Source organism: Eleginops maclovinus, chromosome 4, assembly GCF_036324505.1.
Source record: "Eleginops maclovinus isolate JMC-PN-2008 ecotype Puerto Natales chromosome 4, JC_Emac_rtc_rv5, whole genome shotgun sequence".
Classification (NCBI taxonomy): Eukaryota; Metazoa; Chordata; class Actinopteri; order Perciformes; family Eleginopidae; genus Eleginops; species Eleginops maclovinus.
This window is the reverse complement of record NC_086352.1, coordinates 10,076,076-10,099,290: the sequence shown is the minus strand read 5'-3', so window position 1 is coordinate 10,099,290 and position 23,215 is coordinate 10,076,076. Positions and strand designations below refer to the sequence as shown.

The following is a 23,215-nucleotide window of genomic DNA, read 5'->3' as shown; positions in this document are numbered from 1 at the left end:
TGTGAAGGTGTAGTTGCCTTGGATGCATTGGATGTCTTGGGTTGGATTTCAGATGTCTCAGGTTTTTTTAACCACTTTGAGTTCCATGCAAAACATGTTTACCTATTATATAAACAGGAGAGGGGTGTAGATTTCTATAAATCATTTTTGAGGAGTTTAGAAACAATCACTTTTTTCAAGACCCATTTAATCTGTCTCATCCATCAAACAAAGATGGATGAAAAACAAAACCTTTCTTGGATGGAGTAGTAACTGAAAGATCACAGATTTCATCACTACAATCACCAACATGTTTTTGTTGATGGTGCCTGGGTTGCTTTGTGTTGTTTTTGTTTGTTGCTGTAATGTGCAGGCATGGCCATGCTGAGGCAGTGCAGGATGAGCTTCTGGAGCACAGAGTCTTCATCAGTCCTTTTTCATTTCTCAATTTTTTTCTCCCCTCCTTGACTTCTTTCTCCTCCAGACTCTTCCTTGCCTTCTCCACTCACATTTCCTGTGGGTGAGACTAAGACACAAGTCAAGGATTGAGAGAGGAAGGAAGATTTGCAGACTGGGAATTCAGTAATGTCTTGTGCTTGGAGATGTTGATAATGGTGGAGTGAACCTAAGAATCTATTGTATATTGCACTGTATTACATCATTCAAGTTACTTGAATGCAGCAACAAATAACATAGAAAAAAATATTTCTTATGAGACTTGTTTTTCAGTTCAGATCAAGCGTTGTTTTTTGCTAATCCACCGTATGCTAAAAAACTTCCCGGACATACAAAGGCTGCCTCTGTTATGATGTCTTACTAAGAATCGTGTTCCCTAGAAACAAAAGCAGGATTTGTCCCTAACGCAGAAAAGCTTTCAGAGAAACTCAAGTCTGGGCACGAACGTCCGCCTCTTCTTCCCATGCATTCAAAAAAACGATTTAACCGTGTGCACTCCTGAAGAGGTGTGGCTTTTAGAATAATAATCAGTAGATGGTGTTACAAATCTGTGAGACCTAAAGATATTCTTTTCCACTTTCACCTTTCCTCATTTGTTGAAACTAGAATAACAGAAAAGCAAAGTAGAACCATAAGTTTTATTATAATTCTGCCTTACAGAATACATAGCAGATATGCACACATAGAGTAATAGAATGAAGAATGAGAATGATGGTCTTATTCCATCTATGGTGTATCTGAATATCTAGCTGGCAAGCTGTCATTCAATTCCTCTTACAAAGATACATAAAGTTTAAAGTGACTCTATATTTACCACTTCACCCTGCCACCTGCAGGACCAACAGCCATTATATCCTTTGAGGACATGTTGTCTGCCATTTCGTATCTCTATCAGACCTCTACCTATGATGCCAGCAAGTGGAAATGAATGTATTTGTGTGTGAGATGTGGTCCGACGGTGGATGAAGCATGGGTGATTTTATTATTATGTGTTCTACATCAATTGAGTATTTTAATTTATCTCTAAGCTCTGAAATACAGAATAGAAACTCTTATAGACAGAAAAAAGTATTTGAATGATACACTCAGCAAACAAGGCCCCAAAACTGCAGCTTGATCTCTGGCAGATCTGTGGCTGTCAGCCTGAATGTAGTTGGCAGAGCAGGACCATGTCTATGCGGTAATCAAAGTATCCCAGTCTTTAAAATCTCAGATATGACCCATATCGACATGTTAATGTGCTTTGCCTCCATTTGTGGTTTGTTGAACTGCGGCTTAGAGGGTACTTCCAGCATGGTTAGGGACGATGATGCTGGCCCATTTGTAAATAACAGGAATGAAGAGGAGCGCTGAGCCCAGGATCGACACCAGGAGGAAGGCCCAAAGAAACACTCGATCCAGGACCTGGGCTACAAATTTCCAGTCTTGAACCACCTGCAGCAAAAGAGATGCACATGTCAGCACATGTATGTTTTTCTGTATGTAAATGGTCTGCAAAGGCTTAAATCCCAAAGTTCCTTCCAGAGGGAGCCCTCCCGCACACACACACCCCTGCCTGAAACACATCAATTGTAGTGCTTTGTTTATTTCTGCGACATGGTGACATCACTATATAACCCCACGCTTCTTTTGGCCAATGTGCCAAAACGTTGTACGTAATAGCCTAAGGGTCGGGACATCTCTAAGCAGTTGACCAATCACAACACAGCCGGCCTGCTAACCAATTTGAGCAGACTGGGCTCTGGTTTCAGACAGAGGGAGGAAAGAGGTGCTGTAGCACAGGCAGTATGAGAAAATAAGGCACTTTTTGAGCATTACAATTATTATTTTTTAACTAAAATGAGCATAATATGGCCCCTTTAACCAAATATTGTATTACTTATGATGTACAAATACATGAAATCCAACAGACTTACCTCTCGGACCTCATTTTCTTTAACCACATGCATGGTAATGTAGCGAATAGAATCCAAAGCTGCTTGTAGGTTATGTCTGGTGTAGAGCAGAGGTGTAAGTTCAGACTTTGAGTTCTTCATCATACCCAGACCTCCTGCTCTGGCTATATCAGCTGGGGCGTAACGGTCCACATGGCTGCGCATGCACAGCAGCTTAGGCAGTCGATGCAGGAAGATCTTCCTCACCCAGGGTGCCATGCCATGATGTGTAGATGAGGAGCGATGGTGGATGTTGATGGCAAAGACGGTGATGATGATGGACAGTGTAACGAAGATCATAGTGAAGACGAGGTACTCCCCGATGAGAGGGATAGCCTTCGAAGAGGAAGGAATGATTTCCTCAATGACCAGGAGGAAAACTGTGAGCGACACCAGGACAGAGGTGCAGAGAGAGATCTTCTCGCCACCGTTAGAGGGCAGGTAGAAGACGAGGATGGTGAGGAAGGACAGGCCTATGCAGGGTATGATGAGGAAGAGGGTGTAGAAAAGAGGCAACCGGCGGATGATGAAGAAGTAGGTGATGGTGGGATAGGTAGAGCTGCTGTCTGTCCTCAGACCACGGCTGCCTGTGGCCTTCACTATCTCCCATTCACCGTTGTCAAAATAGTCCTGCTTGTCCACATGGAAGTCTTCGAGAGTTATGTCCACCTGTTAAATATAGAGTGAAATCTCATGTCAATCACTAGTCATGACTAGCACTATATTTTCTGTGGAGTAAAGTCTCACCTGGGAGCCATCATATGTCCAAGAGCCAAACTTCATTGAACAGTTCTGGAGGTCGAAGGGGAAGAAGGTGACATCAATGGTGCAGGCTGATTTGTAATTGGCTGGTGGTGTCCATGTTATAGTACCATCATACTTAACAACTGCCTTAGTGACAGTTCCCTCGAAACGCCCGTCTGAACTGTTGAAAGAAATTACTTTCCTATAAGACTGTTAATCTTACAGCGCTGTCATCATCTCAGTGGGGCCATGAATAACATAGACATTTTGGAAAAAATAAAATGCACGACATGTTATTTCTTCCTTATGTTATGGAACATACTTATCATACAGTACAACGTCGGGAAGCCAGATCCTGTTAGAAGGTACTCGGATGGTTGTAATGCCCTGATAGTCACCAGGGTTCCATCTTAGTTTCCTATCAGTCCACTCCTAGATAAAGGAAAAATAAATTGTAAAACTCATCCAAAACATCTACACAATGCAGCTTTTAAGTAAAAGTTTGAGATTGACAACAAAGTAAAAATGACTGCTTTTGAATGGAAGTTTAGGGACCTGTTTATAATGTGCAATGTCTCAGTTAGTTAAGAAGGTCTGGTAGTCTTTTTGATAAGCTAGGCTATCTGGCTGCTAGCTTTAGCTTAACTGCATCAAATCTCTCATCTAACTCCTTGCATCGAAGACAAAATCATTGTTTTAATGCGAAACTTTTCCTGAGATGTTGTATATTTTGTGTAATGTTAAATTTAGCTAGCATACACCATTTGGTCCGGGCCCGAGGGAAAGGTACAGCTAAATATGGCACAATATACCAAATCTGTTTAATGAGGAAAATATGCTATACACGACAAATACCTTGTGAAAGAATTAACGCTGGAAGGTAAACCAGTGTATGAAAAAAACTATAGTTCAGTCTTCCCATTCTAAATCAAAAAAGTGACCGCCAAAGAAAGGCAATACATACAATTACTAAATCTGACACTGACATACTTAGCAAATGACATGTATGATGGATGGACATCACCACAGGGGGCATTGCCCTTCCATCAGGTACTGTAATCCATCACTTTGAAAGGGAGCAACTGACCCCGATGGCAGAGTCTACTCTGTGGAGATAACTCAAAGGAAGCCCGACAGACAGGACACTCGAGGCCATGAATAAGGCTGACAGGAGCTGGGAAGAGGCGGCTGGTGGAGCCAGGTGCGTGGGCACAGGGCCCAAAGGACTCATATGAGAACTGTCAGTGAAATGCCACCAGACCAGATTAAAAAAGGGTGCCTCTAAATGCCATGTTTTGTCAGAGGTTGTTTAAGAGAATTTCCTCAACCATAAAGTAAGCACTGCCAGCCTTTAACCTGCATGATTCAAAATGAGAGCTACATTTAATAAGTAGGTTAAATGTGAAGTACACTTGCCTGTTTCATCCACACATTGGTTGTCATTCGTTGATTTTTCTCATCCTAAAACAGTGGAAAAACCAGTAATTCAATTTCAATTAAAAAAAAAAACAAGTGGAAAAAAAGTCATAATACCACTCTGTCTTTCAACCCCAACTTGATCTACATTCATAGGCTGTAGTTAACACATCAGAGGCCCAAGACTCAATTGTATCAATAATCAGTGCTTTTCTTTCTTACCACATCAACTAGCTGGGAGATGGCCAGGCCAAACTTCACGCTGATCGTCTGGTTCAGGTATTCCACCGGACGGACCCATTTCTGGTAGTTTACAAAGAGGTATTTGAACAGCTTATCCTCTGCTTTTGCAAAAGAGGAGAGTTTTGGAACCCCTAAAAGGTGCGGAAAAAAGCCAGGGTTACATTTTATAATACAGTTTATATCAACTTTTAGGTGCAACAGTATCTTTGATTTATTCAGTAGAGCAATGTTTGATAATGAATCCATTTACAGCTCTGTTTCTGTTATCCGCTCAAATGGCACTGCAATAATTTCTATAACTTGGCTACATGGTCATCTATAGCTTATGGATATAACCTTCGTGGTAAAGCTTTGGTTTCAAGACAAAAAAATAGAACAAAACACACACAGTACATACAATCCTCACAATGAATGAAAGCCGTAAGATCAATGCCCAGATGATTAGCTGTGACCCATGTCTGCTCTCTATAAGCAACAGAGAAAAAAAGGGTGTCCTGAAAGTAGTGTCAACAGCAAAGGATATATTTAATAAAGCAGTCACGATTGCCTGTCAACTGGAGCCCACATTATAGAATGTATATGAGAAGTAGAAATAGTCACCTTAATAGGAAAAGAGGGTGGAGGTACAACCACATTCATGAACTGAAAACACACTGTGAAATGGTTAAAGGCAAGGCCGGAAATTACTCATAATAATCACAAGGAGAAAAAGCTCTTAATACGCTGCTTTATCATCATTTTAATTTAAATGGGAAAATAATTTAGTGACCAGGAAGCTATACATTGTTTGGGGAACACTTGTTGAATTATTCAATTGAGAAGTAGGATCATTTTCTCACAGACTTCTATACAATCTGACTTCTTTGCAACCAGTAGATGTGGCCTGTTGGTCAACATATTTCAGAGTTTTAAACTTTGTCCAGCCAATATACAGTACTGTTTGAGTCTCCAAAAAATTCCAGTCGGATGTTTATGTTGTTATTCCATGAAAAAAGATACTTTAGAAACAATGAATGGCACATTTAGAGAGAAATGTCATATCAACGAGGCACATTTGAATACGATTGGAGGAAGCATGGCAGAGATGGTGGAGAGAGAGGAGTACAATGACCCCAAAATGTTTGCAAATATTTCTGAGACAGACATGAATTAATTTGCTGGATCAAAATGGTTAATTGCCAAAAAACAGAAAGCCTACTTAGCGTGCCAATTCACATTTATTTCTCCATCACTATTTATTTCTGATCCAGTTTTAACTGGAGTTTTGCCCCAAAAGTCTATATACACTTTATGTTTCTGTCAATACATTCAGGACAATCAGACTGGGTGACAACACATGTAGATATTGCATTATGTGGAGTTACAAGATGAGTGTGATTGTACAAAACAGTGCAGGCAGAATCAGTTAAACTGCTTCATTGTTATCCCGAAGCAGAGCTCCCCTACAATGAACAAACATATTAATTACATTTTGAATTAAACTCTATATCTTTGACCCTGCTGTTTAAATCTTTCACCAATGCGGTTCTAAACTCAATTTATGGATGGAGAATGTGGCTGCAAATCTAGCCCAAGACTGACCACAAATGTATGGTGTCGCCCTCTCAGTGTGTGCGGATCAATAAAGACAAGGCTGCAACACCCTAAATCGATGACTGTGTGATAAGCAAATTCATCATTTCTACAGCATCTCCTCCCACTATCACCAGCACTTTGCTCGACTGAAGAACCAGCAGCTGGTCTCTACATATTTCTGTTTAAGTAAACCTCATGCTGAGCAACATTAATATTTAATACGAACATTGTTTTCCTGGGTCAATACTGTTTGTAAAGTGTAGTGGGTGGTATAACACAAAAATCTATATAAATTAAACATGTAATACATAATGTATGTAAAGTGTGCTCTTGTACAGTGAGGATTACAGTGAGATGCAGCCAAATATGTAAAACATCAAAAAACAGAAAGAGAGACCCTCAGAATGTAAAGCAGGAGGCACCCATAAGGTTTATACACATGTGCATAACATACCGTGTATGTGCACACACCTATACTGTACAGTTGAGACACACATGCAGACAAATATGCACACGATGTCATGGCAACAGCGGTACCCCACTTTCCTCCTCTCCTGCAACATGCCGTTAATCTCTGTGTTGTGCAGATAGTAATAACCTCCCCCCTTCATTCCTCCCCTATATTCCTCACCTGCCGACAAGCAGTATCTTCAAAGTTAACTGAGCTTATCACCTGACCTGGTCATGTGACATCCAAACTGAACTTTAATCACCTTAGATTACTTAGAATGAAGGATAGCCGTCATTTCCGTGTAACTTTAGATAAGCAGCTTTACTATGTTGTTTGCTCCTGTTGTTTTCCCTGCTTTTTGACAATGTACTGCCAGCCTCATAGTAGTGTGCATCCTATGGCTTTCCTGGACTAAAGAAATAATTGGATAATGCACTCATACTTTTTTGATTTAACTGACAGATCTGTAAAACTGAGTTCCTCCAAAAGCATCACTTTTAATCGTGTGTACCAAAGAGATGCTCGGAAGTTTCTTGGAAATACAAGGTAAGTTACTCAGCATGAAAACAAGGAAATGACTAATCAAACCAAGAGGTATTAGCTGACTGAAAACAAAAGGAAAAATGTGTCAAGCAATGACTAAGAGGTGCAGCCCAGATTTCATAATAAGGACATGATGCTTTGTGTCAGTAAAATTGACTGGTGCAATACAATCAAACCTACATTATTGAGTAAGTTGTTATCATGTCAGATAACGTTAACCATGACAATCTTTCCCATCCATCCAACATGGCCTGAATGCCACAGCATTAACCCACTGTTTTCCTGGTCCTGTGCATTACTGATTACTCGTAACTTAACAAAGATGGTCACATAAACTGTGAATCCCTAATAAGTCAGCAAGGCTCATACTGTAGGAAACCCGATCACAAACTAAAATCATGAACCCCTCTTTAAAACAAAGGAAATCAATCAGAACAAATGTAAAACTTGATTTGAGAAAGTAAGTGGTCACACCAGTACTGTTTGTTTGTCTTAGCAACTTCTGTTTACTCTTTAATGACAATCTGCCAATTTCTACATCTTTCTTTGAATCTGAATATCCCTTAGAGACTTAGCTGCAACTATACCATCTGTAATTTGATGAGGCATTCCCAGTCCTTGTGAAACTTACGCAATGAGTGGCACAGGTGGCAGCAGCAAAGCAGCGGCAGCAGCAGCAGCAGTGCTAGAGAGGTGGCTGCCCCTCCTGCTCTCAGCATCATATCAGAGGTGGCACTGGATCCACACGACTGGTCCCTCGGGCATCACAGAGCTGGAAAAATATATCAATACCAGTGGTTATGAAATACTGCTGCTTTTGTGTACAACAGGCAAATATCTGAGCGATTATGGCTTCATTCAAACCTTGGTTCAGGGTTCAAATCCCAAGGCAGCAAACCCTCCTCCTCTCTAATAAAGCTATACGTTCAATCACAGTTCCTGATTTCAGTGAAAAGCTGAGCAAAGCTTAAACCCCTAATGTCGTCAATACTAAACTGCATCCATCACACATTTTATAGCCTCCTTTACAAGCCAAGATGAAATCTGTCATCACCTTGCTAACTTGACCCTCTCAAAGGTGATTAATACATTTACACAGAAAGCATTCAAATGCTGTATACATACCCGCTCTGAGTGTCTTCCATCAAAACCCAATCCAGAGTGGTGGAGGCAGTGGTGGAGGCTGTGGGAGTCTTGACGACAACGACGATGCTGCTCTAGCGCTCCTCCATTCCATGCAGGTTCTTTCTCTCGCCTCAAACAGATGCTGCTTCACTCCCTGCTGCTTCCAATAGTGCACGGGCAATGCATCCTCCTCTCCTGCTGCTCCTCCTCCTCTTCCTACAGAGAGTCCGCCCCCCCACGCACACCTCCCCTTCCCCTTCTCCCGGCATTCTGTGGTCACTAATCATAAACGGGAATAGTCGATGCCTCCGTGCAGCCACCTTACTGCCTCTCCACAGCAGCGTTAGGGAATCACAAGTGCAGCTCTGCCACTGAACTTGTGATGTTACATGCCTCTTTGTGTGTGTGTGTGTGTGTGTGTGTGTGTGTGTGTGTGTGTGTGTGTGTGTGTGTGTGTGTGTGTGTGTGTGTGTGTGTGTGTGTGTGTGTGTGTGTGTGTGTGTGTGTGTGTGTGTGTGTGTGTGTGTGTGTGTGTGTGTCTGCTTCCATGGCGACAGCATATTGTGGGACTCAGATGCTTTGGGATAGGGGCAGGGGGGGCATAATCTGCTTGTGTTAACCCATCACCATTAATATCTGGTTTTGAGGTGTATCGTGTATTCGCCTTTTTATTATGTGCTCATAAAACATTTTGCATTTACTTCTGCATATTCTTTTTGATTCATTGACATTTAATTTAAATGTGTTTACATTTTAGAACCTGTTAAGATTGTGTTTCCTTCCCTTCTCTAAAGAGTATTTTTACACATTTTCTTGGAGGTTTTCACAATTAAATCAATAAAAATCATTTAACACCAAAGTTCTAGATGCAATCTTTCTTTGTAAAAGGCAAAATACTGATCATATTGACTCCGGAGTTTATGATTGATGAAATTGATCATACATTAAACCAATCAGTATCATAACATTTTAGTTGATAACTCAAACAAAACATCCACTGTTTCGGTAGTGAACACAGTATTTTGTTTTCAAGGTTAAATCACATTCCCCTAACCTTATTGCTTAATTCAACTCATAACATGCCTTATGTTTGGAACTTTACAACACAAATGTTTTGGTACAATAGAATCATTTTATTTTTTTAAGACATAACAATTGTTCATCCATAACCATAAATGATGCTTTTGTATATATTTAGCTTAGCACTATCTAATTGAATGCCTTGGGTTCCAATAGAGCATAACATAATCTTAGTAAATAGGCTATCTATGACTGAATACTGAATTGTTTTGGTAAATTGTTTTTCTTGGAACTAATTCGGTAGAAGGTCCGACATGTTCAAAACGGATAGCAAGACTACGATTTATATGCAGTATAATTAGGACCTAAAGCCTTGAAGACTCCTGCTTTTAGGAAATAATGAATTCCATGATAATTTGTCCCTTAAGTAACCTTTGGATTATGTAAAATGACTTTCTTTAGAAGTTGTGTAATAAAACAATCTTACTTCATCAATATGACAAGCTCCCTCTACACAATTGCTTGCAGGAATGCAAAACCATGCATTCAAACCAACACCACCTATAACATATTCTATAAATAAGATAATGCAACACATTCATGAATCCATGCCATGGGTGAGAGGTGGCAATCCAGGTGATGAGCTGCAGCTGAGGAGGAGTAGAGGTGGGAATCCAAATGTAGGTCAGCCACGCCCAGCCGGGGAGACACAGTGACGGGAAAAGGGAGGCAGTAAAGTGAGTGGATCCTCAAAAATCACTAGAGGCTCAAGCTTGTAGTCCGAAGCAGGATTTGGGCTCCGGGGCAGGTTAAATTCTAGATAAGAGAGCAACTCTGTGAAAGCACCGCCTTCTGACCAATCAAAGCTCGGTGTACGGAGTTTAAAGCAATGAAGTCATATTACTGGATAAAGGAAGAACAGTTTAAACTGCCGTATGCAGGAAAGACGGCTGGTAAAAAGTCGCCGACTGAGTGAACATGAAAATGAATAGAATATAGCTGACCATCTGCAGAACGATTGTATTACATCTGCGGTAAGTGATCTCACTTAACTATCTGCCACAACGTAAGTAACTGGGTAGAGCAAAGTAACTCAGAGTTAACTTACAGTGCCGCTGAGGTGTAGTGTCAGGAGTATTACCAGCCGTCCTTCATGCACTTTTCAGCTCCACCTGTGTTTCCTTCATCCTGGATTAAGTGCCATGGATGTTAAAGTGTACGGTCTTCATATTTGGATGAGGCTCCGCTGTCAGTACGCTTCCCATGTTTGTGATTGGTCCAATGTTGCTAACCTCGCCCCTTTCATGTGAATGCGCTCATAGCGGACAGAAACCCTGGGTTGATTCGAGAGGTGATATTCAGCGTCGTAGGAGTGCTTTGCGAGACCCCGTTTGTTAAGGTCAGTTGGGGTTTGTTGAACTGGTTTCGTAGTACGGGCCTCAAGCCTCCTCCAGGATCCTTGAGAGACAGAAAAACTGGCGTTGCACAACCAGGCCGGGTTGCGCATTTTTCCTCCTCAATCTGAGGTTGGACTATCGGTCCCAGCAGTGTGATTTTTTGTTTGTTGATAATGTGTCAGTCGTGGTAGTTTCGTTTCCACTCTGTGAAAGCTACACACAGTCTACATAGATTAGACTGAGCAAAAGAATGATTAACACTCAGAAACTGTAAAGCTGGCAAGTCAAGTAAATGTATGTTATGCTCTCAAAGTATTGCTTGAAATTTCAGTCTACTTCTGCTTTGATCCAATGCAGTCTTTGAAATAACTACTTGCTGTCTTTACTCATTAACAAGTAACTTAATTATAGTGAGCAAAGTTGTCTACGAATTACGAATGGCACTTCCTAAAGTACAGACTTTGGATTTGTTTAACCTTATAAACTGATATGCCAGATAAGGTACTGGATATGTAATGTTAATCAATTATTTGTGTGTGTGTGTGTGTGTGTGTGTGTGTGTGTGTGTGTGTGTGTGTGTGTGTGTGTGTGTGTGTGTGTGTGTGTGTGTGTGTGTGTGTGTGTGTGTGTGTGTGTGTGTGTGTGTGTGTGTGTGTGTGGTTCCAATGGAATAACTTTTGAGGTATTAATGAAAGTCAGAAATAATAGTATCTTAATAAAATAATCCTGTGTTTCCTGCAGCATGGACATTTTGTTGAATTATGTTCAGTTGTACAGCTCTGCTGTTATTACCCTTGATTCATTGGTCGTCCATTGTTTTCATTTCAGATGGGGTTGGTCCATTGCTGCAGTGCCTTGCTGCTGCTTGTCTTTATTCCCAAAGGCTGTCATGGAGGAAACATGTTGGTCTTACCCGCTGACGGTAGCCACTGGCTCAACATGGATATTCTAATTAAGGCTTTGCACTCCAGAGGACACAATGTAACTGTTGTCCGTTCTAGCAGAAGCTGGTACATCAAGGAAAAATCCTCTTATTACAATACTTATACAGTTCAAGTGGAGAGGAGTATCGATCAGAAGTTCATTACCAAACTCATATCTGAGTCCTTAAAATTTGAAAGGGGGGCTATTCCCTTGACAAGTTTTCTAAACGCGGCTGTAGGAATGATAGGCGTGTTTGTGGATGCTCATACCACCGTGGGTGAATTAGTATCAGCAATGCTAGATGACAAACAGTTAATGAGAACCCTAAAGGACAGCAAGTTCGACATGGTACTCACCGACCCATGCTGGGGCCATGGGGTTATTTTAGCCAAATATTTGAACCTTCCTTTGGTTTATAATGTTCGTTGGCTACTTTCTGGAGAGGCTCATCTTGCTATTGCTCCTTCCCCTTTATCATATATCCCTATAACTGGATCTGGACACACTGATACAATGACCTTTTTTCAGAGAGTAAAAAATGTTTTATACCAACTAAATAACCTCATACAACACCAAGTGGTGGTGAAGCTAGTATACCAGAAATTGTGTGACAAATACCTTGGGTCTGATATTGACTTTAACCAGTTATTGCTTGGTGCAGACATCTGGCTGATGAGAGTGGACTTTGTGTTTGAGTTTCCTCGTCCCACCATGCCTAATGTTGTCTATATCGGAGGGTTCCAGTGCAAACCAGCAAAGCCTCTTCCTGAGCACCTGGAGGAGTTTGTGCAGAGTTCTGGAGAGCATGGGGTCATCATCATGTCTCTGGGGAGCTTTGTAAGTGAACTTCCCTCTGATATGGCAAATGGGATCGCTGCAACTTTTGCTAAATTACCCCAAAGAGTCATCTGGAGATATACAGGTCCCAGACCAGCCACTCTGGGCAACAACACGTTAATGGTAGACTGGATGCCACAGAATGACCTTTTAGGACATCCCAAGATAAAACTTTTTGTGGCTCACGGAGGAACAAATGGTGTTCAGGAGGCTATTTATCACGGTGTCCCAGTTGTTGGTCTGCCGCTGTTTTTCGACCAATTTGACAACCTGCTGCGTCTAAAGGAGAGAGGCGCCGCTAAACTTACTACCATTCGAACAGTGGACCAAGGCAACACCTTTCAGGATGCCATCCAGGAAGTCCTGAATGAGCCCTCCTACAGGTTGAACATGCAGAGACTCTCCAGACTGCACAGAGATCAGCCAATGAAGTCGCTGGATACCGCCCTCTTCTGGATAGAGTTTGTCATGAGGCACAAAGGTGCAGCTCACCTGAGAACAGAGTCCTACAGACTGCCCTGGTACTCCTACCACTCTGTAGATGTGATTTTGTTCCTGGTTGGAGCTTTGCTACTTGTGATCTTCACTTTCTTCATTTTCATCAGGTGTTTGTGCACCACAATGTGTAAATCTAAAGTGAAACGTGATTAAGCATTCAATGGATATAAATTGTGGACATTGAATACAAATGATTTATCAACATGAAAGTTGATTTTAGGAGTAAAGTTATGGACTTATATAAGATGGTTTGAGTGCTCATTAATGGAACATTTGACAGCTGATAAGCTTTAGCATTTTTCTTTGTCATTTGGATTAGTCTGATCATATTTGAATAAAGTATTGATGTTTTAGCATTTTTCATAATGTAACAAGCAGAATACGTGGAATTTGAGAATCTTGTCGTGTTTAATTAGTCACAATGTGGATTCTGTTTGACCTTTGTTCACATTATGCAGAACTAGTTCTTAAACCTAAAAGTAGCTGTTATGAACATAAACTTGTCACTAAAAGAGATTCACAGGCTTTGATTACTTTGCTGTGATTAATCCTGGAGAAGCTGACAAATGTTTTCAGACTCATTCACATAAATTGTTTTTTCTGTTTGCCAGTTTTACACCTCCAACCAACAGGCAGTGCGTCTGTATTTTTACATGCCTAATGTAAACGCACTGAAGGAGTCATCGCAGCTTCAGGTGTTCATGCTTTGTGTGACAACAGTTTTTAAATATGCCATGCCGAGCTGAAGCCTTTTTTATATGTGTGTTTTTCTGCTTGCATGCTGTGCACCTCTGTTTCACCTCCACCAGCCACTGCTTCCTGATGTTCTCCTGTATGTTATTTTAATGTTTGATCAGATTTTATCAAAATAATTGTATAAACTAAATTGATGTTTTGACATTTTTTAACCAATGTCAACATTATTGCTGATATGAAATTACTTTTTTATTCTTCTCGTAAACCTTTAGACGCAAAGCTCAGTACATTTTCTGTGTAATTGCAATACAATTGAATTCTACATTCACTTGTGTTTTTTTATGTGACTGTCTTACTCAACATGAGGATGTGAAACATTATGACAAATAGAAGCATGAGAAAGCTATTAATAGATATGATGTAATGTCAGTGCTGTAAAGTAGATTTACTCAAGGACTGTAGTTGAGTACAATTTTGAGATACTTGTACTTTACATGAGTGTTTCCATGTTCTGCTACTTTGTACTTCTACTCCACTACAACTCAGGGGGGAAATGGTGTACTTTTACTCCCCTACATATTATTTAATACCTTTAGTTACTTTGCATATTTGGATTAATGATTTTAAATGTAATCAACACTTCAATGACTTTAGTTACACCTATAGTAAATTCACAAGTTACCCAGCAATAAATCAAATCAAATACATTTGGTCCACTGTTACCAGTTCGATAACACCTTAATGAGTCAATAATTATAATCAAAACACATGATATATATTATTCTGAAATGAACCAAACTGCATCATGTGTACTTTTGGTGCTTATTGTATATTTTGATGGTAATACTTTTTTTTACTTTTACTTGTGTAAGATTTTGAATGCAGGACTTTTACTTGTAACAGAGTATTCCTACACTCTGGTACTTCTACCTAAGTACAAGCTCTGAGTCCTTCTTCCACCTCTGTGTAATGAGGAAGCTACTGTAAACAGAGCACTTTAACTCAGAAAAACGGATTAACAGTCTCTCACTACTCAACGGACAAAAATGCTATGATAAATATGACACGAGAAGTGGCAAGGTAAAAAAAATGCACACTATGCATTGATATCGCCGGGAAAAAAATAGCTGCAAACTGTATATGATCGCTGCTGTCTGTCCCACTTGAAACTGAGGTATAGCCTATCTTGAAGCGATGTTTGTGAAGATGATGAGGAAGTCTCCGGAGACACCAGCTTGTATATAATAAGGTTTATTACAAACAGCATAGTATCATACACCAACACGGGCAATACGAGGTTCCCAGAGCCAATTGTGGAAGCCCCCCCCCCGAACTGTCTTTGTGCATACCATTTATAGGAGAAAATGTGTGTGCGTGTCCAAAGTGTGTGTGCTCACATGATGTAATCAATGACAATGTATGCCTCACTAAGTGACATGTATCCGTTCCTAGGGGCCCCCTAATTTATTCCAGACGTTGTCATACAACATCCGAATGCCCACCAAATGGCCCCTGAACGACATCTTCTCTGCACTCTCTATGACCTCAGAGCAGTGGCGGCTGGCCAATAGAGGGCGCTAGGGCGCCGCCCCACCACTCACCTCTCACCACATTTCCTTGAATAAGACATAAAAAAAATGAAATAAAAATGAAATAATAAAATAAAAATATTTCGAAATATATGTATATATTTTTTTAGATGTGCAAGATAAATATTTCATAGTTAATGATGAGTAAAGTTGTTTCATTCGTTGACATTGACTGATTGGTGACGTATTTCCGCCCTGGGGCGCAGGAATCTTTGCCCATAGACTCTCGTTAAAAGTTGTACATGCGCAGTAGCTCCTCTTCAATACAAGAGATAGGACGATGTTGGGGCGCACCTCTCCTGCGCCCCGAGCTGAATGCAGCTGGATTTGGCGGCGGGGCTGACGTCACAGCCTTCCGTCATAAAGTATGTGTATTGTCCATGTTATATATGATATATATTATTTAAATATATAGATATAGAGATATATCTAGAGATAGATAGATATAGAGATAGATAGATATTTATTATATATGTATATTGGCCATCTGTATAGTAATATAGCACATCTGTATATTTGTTCATACTACATCTGTTTATACTATGCCAATTATTCCAACCTCTTTATACTGCCCTTATCTTTACATAATCACTCTTAACTGCATATACTGTACATACTCTATATATCGCACTTGTTTCTCTTTGCACTTCTATCTATCTATCTATCTATCTATCTATCTATCTATAATGTTGTTTTTGTTGTTTTCATTTATGTAAATACACTCGTTTGATACCTTAGTACATGTATGCATGCTTTTTTTTTTTTGTATACATTTTGGAGTTATAGCCCCCCCTGGAGAAAACTCCACCAGCCGCCACTGCCTCAGAGAGTAACTAACTGTGTATCTGAACCGATTTAACTAACTGTATGTATTCATTAAATCTGTTCATGGACAGATTTAATACACCACAAAACCATGCAAACAGAGCAGAGTCGGGGCCAGAGCAGATCTACTGGAGGGGCATTGGGTCATTGGCGGGGGGGGGGGGGGGCTTGCTTGCTTTTGTGACATTAAAAACTCTTTAGCAACTTCGAACTCAGCGTCAATTATAGTCGATTGGGACAGATCGAGAATATGCTTCACAGCTGGTAGGAGGGGCATCAATGACCGCTAGGGGGGGGCACGGCCCTCGAATGCCCCCCCTTAGCGCCGGCACTGAAACAGAGTGACTGTTAAATAACTTCAGAGCGCTACATGAACCACGTGACTGTATGGCTGTTGGATCAGGGGGCGTGGTACCTGTATTTAAAACACCATGTTACCTTTCAGTCATCATTTCCCATCACAACTGCTCACAGACTCTACTGCCGCTAGACTAAATAGTTCCCCCGCGTCATTTGTTCCCGTGTGGAGGAACAATGCAGACCACAGTAAGAAACACTTTTTTATTTACAATGTTTGACCTCATGTGCTTGTTTGGTGTATCTTTCCTACACTTTGTAATGGGAGAAATACAAGTATTTTTATGTCAAAACAATTGAGTTTCACTTAAATATTTTAAACCTAAAAAAAAAAAACAGCATTGTGGTTTTTATTGAAAAGTGATGGAGGTTAACAGTTCAAGTAAATTAGGAATAGTGTTATCACAAGAGCTAAGCCCATGTTTTTTTTTGGGTTGTTGTTTGTTTTGAAATTAAGTTTAAAACGACCAATGTCTATATCTACATCTTCACTTTATTTCTTATATTCACCATGGTCAATTCATTTTCCATTGCTTTCATTTCAGATGGGGTTGATCCATTGCTGCAGTGCCTTGCTGCTGCTTGCCTTTATTCCCAAAGGCTGTCATGGAGGAAACATTTTGGTCTTACCCACTGAGGGGAGCCACTGGATCAACATGGATATTCTAGTTAAGGCTTTGCACTCCAGAGGACACAACATAACTGTTGTGCGTTCTAACAATAGCTGGTACATCAAGGAAAAATCCTCTTATTACAATTCTTATACAGTTCAAGTGGAGAGGAGTATCGATCAGAAGTTCATGACAGAATTTATTGGTAAAGTCATGGAATTTGAAACAGGGTCTCAAACATTGACAGAATACATTGGAATGATGAGGTATTTTTTGGAAATTCACCATATGGGGGGTGAATTAGTATCAGCAATGCTAGAGGACAAAGAGTTAATGAGAATCCTAAAGGACAGTAAGTTTGACCTGGTACTCACCGACCCCACCTGTGGCCTTGGGGTCATTTTGGCCAAATATTTAAACCTTCCTTTAGTTTATAATGTTCGTATGGCATTGGCTGGAGAGGCTCATCTTGCTATTGCTCCGTCACCTTTATCTTTTGTTCCTGTAACAGGATCGGGAAACACTGATAAGATGACCTTCATTCAGAGAGTAAAAAATGTCTTTTGGCAACTACAACTCTTCATCCTACAGGAGGCAGTGACAAAGGGAATTTACCAGAAATTGTGTGACAAATATCTTGGGTCCGATATTAACTTTAACCATTTAATGCTTGAAGCAGACATCTGGCTGATGAGAGTGGACTTTGTGTTGGAGTTTCCTCGACCCACCATGCCTAATGTTGTCTATATTGGAGGGTTTCAATGTGAACCAGCAATGCCTCTTCCTGAGCACCTAGAGGAGTTTGTGCAGAGTTCTGGAGAGCATGGGGTCATCATCATGTCTCTGGGGAGCTTTGTAAAAGAACTTCCTGCTGATATAACAAACAAGATCGCTGCAACTTTTGCTAAATTACCACAGAGAGTCATCTGGAGACATAAAGGTGCCAGACCAGCCACTCTGGGCAACAACACTTTAATAGTAGACTGGATGCCACAGAAGGACCTTTTAGGACATCCCAAGGTGAAACTGTTTGTGGCTCACGGAGGAACAAATGGCATTTATGAAGCTTTGTGTCACGGAGTTCCAGTTGTTGGTCTTCCTTTGTTTTATGATCAGTACGACAATCTGGTGCGTCTAAAGGAGAGAGGCGCAGCTAAATTTATTACCATCCAAACCGTGTTAAAAGACAACAACTTTCAGGATGCCATCCAGGAAGTCCTGAATGAGCCCTCCTGCAGGTCAAACATGCAGAGACTCTCCAGGCTGCACAAAGATCAGCCGATGAAGCCGCTGGATACCGCCCTCTTCTGGATAGAGTTTGTCATGAGGCACAAAGGTGCAGCTCACCTGAGAACAGAGTCCTACAGACTGCCCTGGTACTCCTACCACTCTGTAGATGTGTTTTTGTTCCTGGCTGGAGCTTTGCTACTTGTGATCTTCACAGTTTTTATCTTCATCCGGTGTTTGTGCACTACCATGTGTAAATCTAAAGTGAAATGTGACTAATCGCTCAAGGGATATATATGCACATTTATTTAAAATAATACTTCAATATGCAATAGGATTTTGGGATTACAATTATAGATTGATATAAGATTGTTTGAGTGTACATTCATGGAACATTTGACAGCTGACAAGCTTTCGCATTTTGTATGTTATTTTAATTAGTTTGATTATATTTAAGTAAAGTGCTAGATCAACTAAATTAATGTTTTGACATTTTTTCACATCTCTGCAAGCATAATAATTTATATAAATGTAGTTTATTTTGCAAGTCAAATTGTCTCTCTTTGACCTTTGTTCATGGACAAATAGGGAGTGCTATTATTCTTAAAGGTAACTTAATGAACATGAACTTAGTTTGAAAGATTCACAGGCTTTTAATGTTTAGGTCCGGTCATTCCTTATGCAGCTAAAATATGTTTTCTGTCTTATTGTGACATTTTCTTTGCACTGTGGCCTTGCATGTGTATTTTGACATACCTGATGTGAATGCAATTTGTGAGCTCATTGAAATGAGCTTCAGTTGTTTTTGCTTTTTGTTTTTTGCCAACAGTCTTCTATTGTGCTCCTGTGATGCTGAGCCTGTTTACAGACAATAAGCAAATATTTGACAACTCTGGATATGTATGGTTTGCGTTAAAGAACCATACAATAAACATTTACCTTCAAACTGTGTATTTATTGAAGGCACACATCACTCTCACAGTAGCAGCCTCTCAGTGGAGTACATAGCATATACTACACTCTGAAATACTTATTCTTAAGTGTATTGACTTTCTACAGTAAGTATGTTTCCCTAAAAGGTGTAGTCTCTAACTGAAGGATGTGCACAGGTCAAACACTATGGTTACACAGGCGTTATCAGTGCCTGGCTGTTCATAGATCCAAAGCTCAAGCTCATCTGAAGTCAACGTCTTGTCACCTTGTCTGTCTATATTGGTTGTACAACTTGTTGATACTGTCTTGTAGTTTTAGTTTACTTTGAATCTATTATAATTAAATAAAAAATGTCCACATAAGACTGCCCTGCTGAAAGTGTTTTTTGACAAAAATGGGATAAGGAAAAGATCTAAATGGTGATGTGTTGATGTTTTTACCAGCCAGCAGGAGGTGGAATTTCACCATTTTCTGCTTTCAATACAAAGAGAATAGGAGCTATTTTAAAGTGTGAAACTTTCAAAGAACGAGATCACACTTTCCTCTCTTATACGGTAGTGAATTATGCAACTGCTATGAAATCACAGTTTTAAAATGATTTTACTATCTTTTATGTGACTCAGTGGATAACAGGATAGTAATTGTCTAATTAATTGGGTAACTGCTATTTCATTCAGCTAAACACCATGAGGAACCTTTACTACACTTTCTTATCACCTGTGTGGTTAAAGACATGACATTGCAGTTCCAAAGTCCCACTTTGCTTGAACCCTGGAAGAAGTAGCACCTAATCTTTTCTCTGGCACGGGATAATATTGAAAAGGATACATTGGACAGAAAAAAGGTAGCATTTCAATGGGTTTGAACTTTGTTTTTTGTATAATAAAATCATTGATAGCTTCCTATTTTAACTACAGTGATTTGTCAAAAGTCATATATTAACTGGCATGCAAATTACATGTCTTTGTTTTTCCTGTAGTTTTGTTTATGTCAGTTATACAGGACTCAGTATTTAGATCTGAATGTAAATAAATGTGTTAAAAATGAAATAATGCATATTAGAGTACGCATCAATTAGATTCAAATTAAAATGTCAAACCGTGCTATTTATTTTTGTTGATTTTCTATCATGAAAGTATCTGCAGCTGGTGACAGAGTATAGTACTGTAAAACCCTTTAATGTAATATAATGTAAAAAAATTACCACTTTTAAAGGTAGAAGGTAGATAAAATGTTAATACAAACACCAGGAAATGATGCATGTATACAATTATACTATGTTTCCTCCCAAATTTAGATCAAAAATGAACCAGCTCTGGATCACTCTCTTCTTGCTCTGCCCAGCTGTGATTGACGGAGGTAAAGTTCTTGTCTTCCCATTGGACGGGAGCCACTGGGTGAACATGAAAGTCATCATTGAGGAACTCCATGCAAGGGGCCACCAAGTTACGGTGGTGAGAACAACAGACAGCTGGTACATCAAGGAAACCTCCCCATTATACACTTCAATTACACTCGAATCGGAGTCAGGATTTGGTGAAGACTTTGCAAAAACGTTCGTGACCCAGTTGCTGGAAATCCAGAGAGCAGGGAAGTCTGCCTGGACACGTTTCAAACTGGAAATGGAACAAGCACAAATGGCTGCAGTGCTGCATGAGAAAACGGTCACAATGCTTGAGCAGCTTTTTGAAAACAAAGATCTTATACAGTCGCTGAAGGATGCCGAATATGACCTCGTCCTTGCAGACCCTGCCATACCAGGGGGGGTCCTGCTTGCCCACTACCTAAAGCTGCCTCTTGTTTTCAATGTCAGATGGACCAGTCAAGGTGAAGGTCACTTTTCAATCGCACCCACTCCTCTCTCTTATGTTCCATTAACAGGGACTGTGCTTTCAGATAAAATGAGCTTTCTTGAGAGGGTTTTTAATGTCTTTGTTTTTGGTTTCGCAGAATATCAAATTGCCTATTATGTTTTACCATATTATGTTGGCCTGATTGATAAATATTTAGGTCCAGATGCAGACTATTTATCCCTGTTTCAAGCTGCTGACATCTGGCTGATGAGAGTGGACTTTGTGTTTGAGTTTCCTCGTCCCACCATGCCTAATGTTGTCTACATGGGAGGGTTCCAGTGCAAACCAGCAAAACCTCTTCCTGAGCACCTGGAGGAGTTTGTGCAAAGTTCTGGAGAGCATGGGGTCATCATCATGTCTCTGGGGACTTTGATTGGAGAGCTTCCCCATGACCTAGCTGAGGAGATCGCTGCAGCGTTTGCTAAACTACCACAGAAAGTCATCTGGAGATACAAAGGTGCCAGACCAGCCACTCTGGGCAACAACACTCTGCTAGTGGACTGGATGCCACAGAATGACCTTTTAGGACATCCCAAGACAAAAGCATTTGTGGCTCATGGAGGAACAAATGGAGTCCAAGAAGCTTTGTATCACGGAGTTCCTATCGTAGGACTTCCATTGATTTTTGATCAGCCTGATAATCTATACAGAATAGAAGTAAGAGGAGCCGGGAAGATAGTTGATATTTTTAGCATGACTGGGGAAATCTTCTATCAAGGAATCCAGGAAGTCCTGAATGAGCCCTCCTACAGGTTGAACATGCAGAGACTCTCCAGGCTGCACAGAGATCAGCCAATGAAGCCGCTGGATACAGCCCTCTTCTGGATAGAGTTTGTCATGAGGCACAAAGGTGCAGCTCACCTGAGAACAGAGTCCTACAGACTGCCCTGGTACTCATACCACTCTGTAGATGTGATTTTGTTCCTGGCTGGAGCTGTGTTGCTCATGCTGTTCACTTTTGTCCTTTTCATCAGGTGTTTGTGCACTACAATGTGTAAATCGAAAGTGAAACGTGAGTAAGCATTCAAGGGAAAGGCATTGTGCACATTGATTAAAAATAACTTGGTGATATGTACATTTATTTTTGGATTGGTATTATAAACTAATGTGACATTTGTTTGTCTGCCTGCTTGTGCAACATTTGACGTTATGTTGTGTGTTATTTGTATTAATTAGAAGTCGCTGGATAACTCAATAGTGTTGGGAACATAAGTAAAACACTTGGAATTAATGTCAAATTAGATACGTTTTACAAATCAACGTGAGGATATTTACAATCTAATCTTTGTTGCAGGGCATTTTGCAGGAGTGCTTGTAACAACCAGAAGTACTCCGAAAAACCTGGAACATTAACTTTAATTACATGTGTTGCGTCAACACATTTCACATAACTGTATTAGGTGAAAGTCAACGTTTCACTTTCTGCAGTGTAGCTCTATAAATATAAACGCGTCATTGGAAGACATTCACAGCATTTGTTTGTTCAGGTCTGATTTCTCCTGGAGAAAATGACATGTGTTTTCAGATTCATTCATTCCCTCATCTTGGCTCTGTGTTGTGGGACCGTTTGAAATCTCTAAGCACCAGGCAGAGCGTCTGTATTTTGACCCTACAGATGTAAATGCACCTGAGAAAAGTAAAGTGCTCCTGCTGAGCCACCGCCTTTGTTTGGCATTAGTACTTTTTGTGTAACATTAGAATAGCAATTATTTGACCAAACTGGATCTGCAAATGGTGAGCTGTGAAGAACCTGACAATAAATGTGTTTGTTTGTCTTCAAACTGGTTATTTATTGGAAGCACACATCACTCCCACAATAACAGCTTCTCAGTGCCGTTTTGAAGCGCAAATACTACACTTTGTCATACCTGTTTTTCAATATCGTATGACTTCATTGTGTTATCATGTTTCCCAAGAGCTGGAGTCTACCTGAAGACTGTGCACAGATCTAAGCGGATACTAGGACGGGCGTGATCAGTGCC

At 40.3% G+C, this 23,215-nt stretch overlaps 4 protein-coding genes across 6 annotated transcripts; 3 read left to right on the top strand and 1 right to left on the bottom strand.

Annotated features, from left to right (window-relative positions):
- Positions 1-1,141: 1,141 nt before the first annotated feature.
- chrna5 (cholinergic receptor, nicotinic, alpha 5) lies at positions 1,142-8,636 on the bottom strand. Its single transcript, XM_063882383.1, has 8 exons — positions 8,467-8,636; positions 7,973-8,113; positions 4,752-4,903; positions 4,530-4,574; positions 3,436-3,545; positions 3,117-3,294; positions 2,352-3,038; positions 1,142-1,869 (listed from the first exon to the last, which is right to left on the bottom strand). Exons 2-8 carry the CDS (start codon positions 8,061-8,063, stop codon positions 1,711-1,713), a joined length of 1,422 nt encoding a protein of 473 aa, XP_063738453.1. The 5' UTR covers positions 8,064-8,113; positions 8,467-8,636; the 3' UTR covers positions 1,142-1,710.
- A 1,682-nt stretch (positions 8,637-10,318) lies between these two features.
- On the top strand, positions 10,319-14,050 carry LOC134863729 (UDP-glucuronosyltransferase 2C1-like). Of its 2 annotated transcripts, XM_063882379.1 has the most exons (3): positions 10,382-10,520; positions 10,809-10,885; positions 11,712-14,050. In XM_063882379.1, the coding sequence occupies exon 3, from the start codon at positions 11,712-11,714 to the stop codon at positions 13,293-13,295; it is 1,584 nt and encodes a 527-aa protein (XP_063738449.1). In that variant the 5' UTR covers positions 10,382-10,520; positions 10,809-10,885; the 3' UTR covers positions 13,296-14,050. The 2 variants fall into 2 exon arrangements, with proteins under 2 accessions (XP_063738450.1, XP_063738449.1); XM_063882380.1 differs by lacking the exon at positions 10,809-10,885 and having other exon boundaries at positions 10,319-10,520.
- Positions 10,389-19,562, top strand: LOC134863730 (UDP-glucuronosyltransferase 2B1-like). 2 transcript variants are annotated; one of them, XM_063882382.1, is made up of 2 exons: positions 10,389-10,520; positions 17,155-19,562. In XM_063882382.1, the coding sequence occupies exon 2, from the start codon at positions 17,155-17,157 to the stop codon at positions 18,724-18,726; it is 1,572 nt and encodes a 523-aa protein (XP_063738452.1). In that variant the 5' UTR covers positions 10,389-10,520; the 3' UTR covers positions 18,727-19,562. The 2 variants fall into 2 exon arrangements, with proteins under 2 accessions (XP_063738452.1, XP_063738451.1); XM_063882381.1 differs by lacking the exon at positions 10,389-10,520 and adding an exon at positions 16,714-16,798.
- Positions 19,563-20,136: 574 nt separating this feature from the next.
- LOC134863025 (UDP-glucuronosyltransferase 2A3-like) lies at positions 20,137-23,086 on the top strand. Its single transcript, XM_063881247.1, has 2 exons — positions 20,137-20,224; positions 20,678-23,086. The coding sequence occupies exon 2, from the start codon at positions 20,685-20,687 to the stop codon at positions 22,251-22,253; it is 1,569 nt and encodes a 522-aa protein (XP_063737317.1). The 5' UTR covers positions 20,137-20,224; positions 20,678-20,684; the 3' UTR covers positions 22,254-23,086.
- Positions 23,087-23,215: the final 129 nt, after the last annotated feature.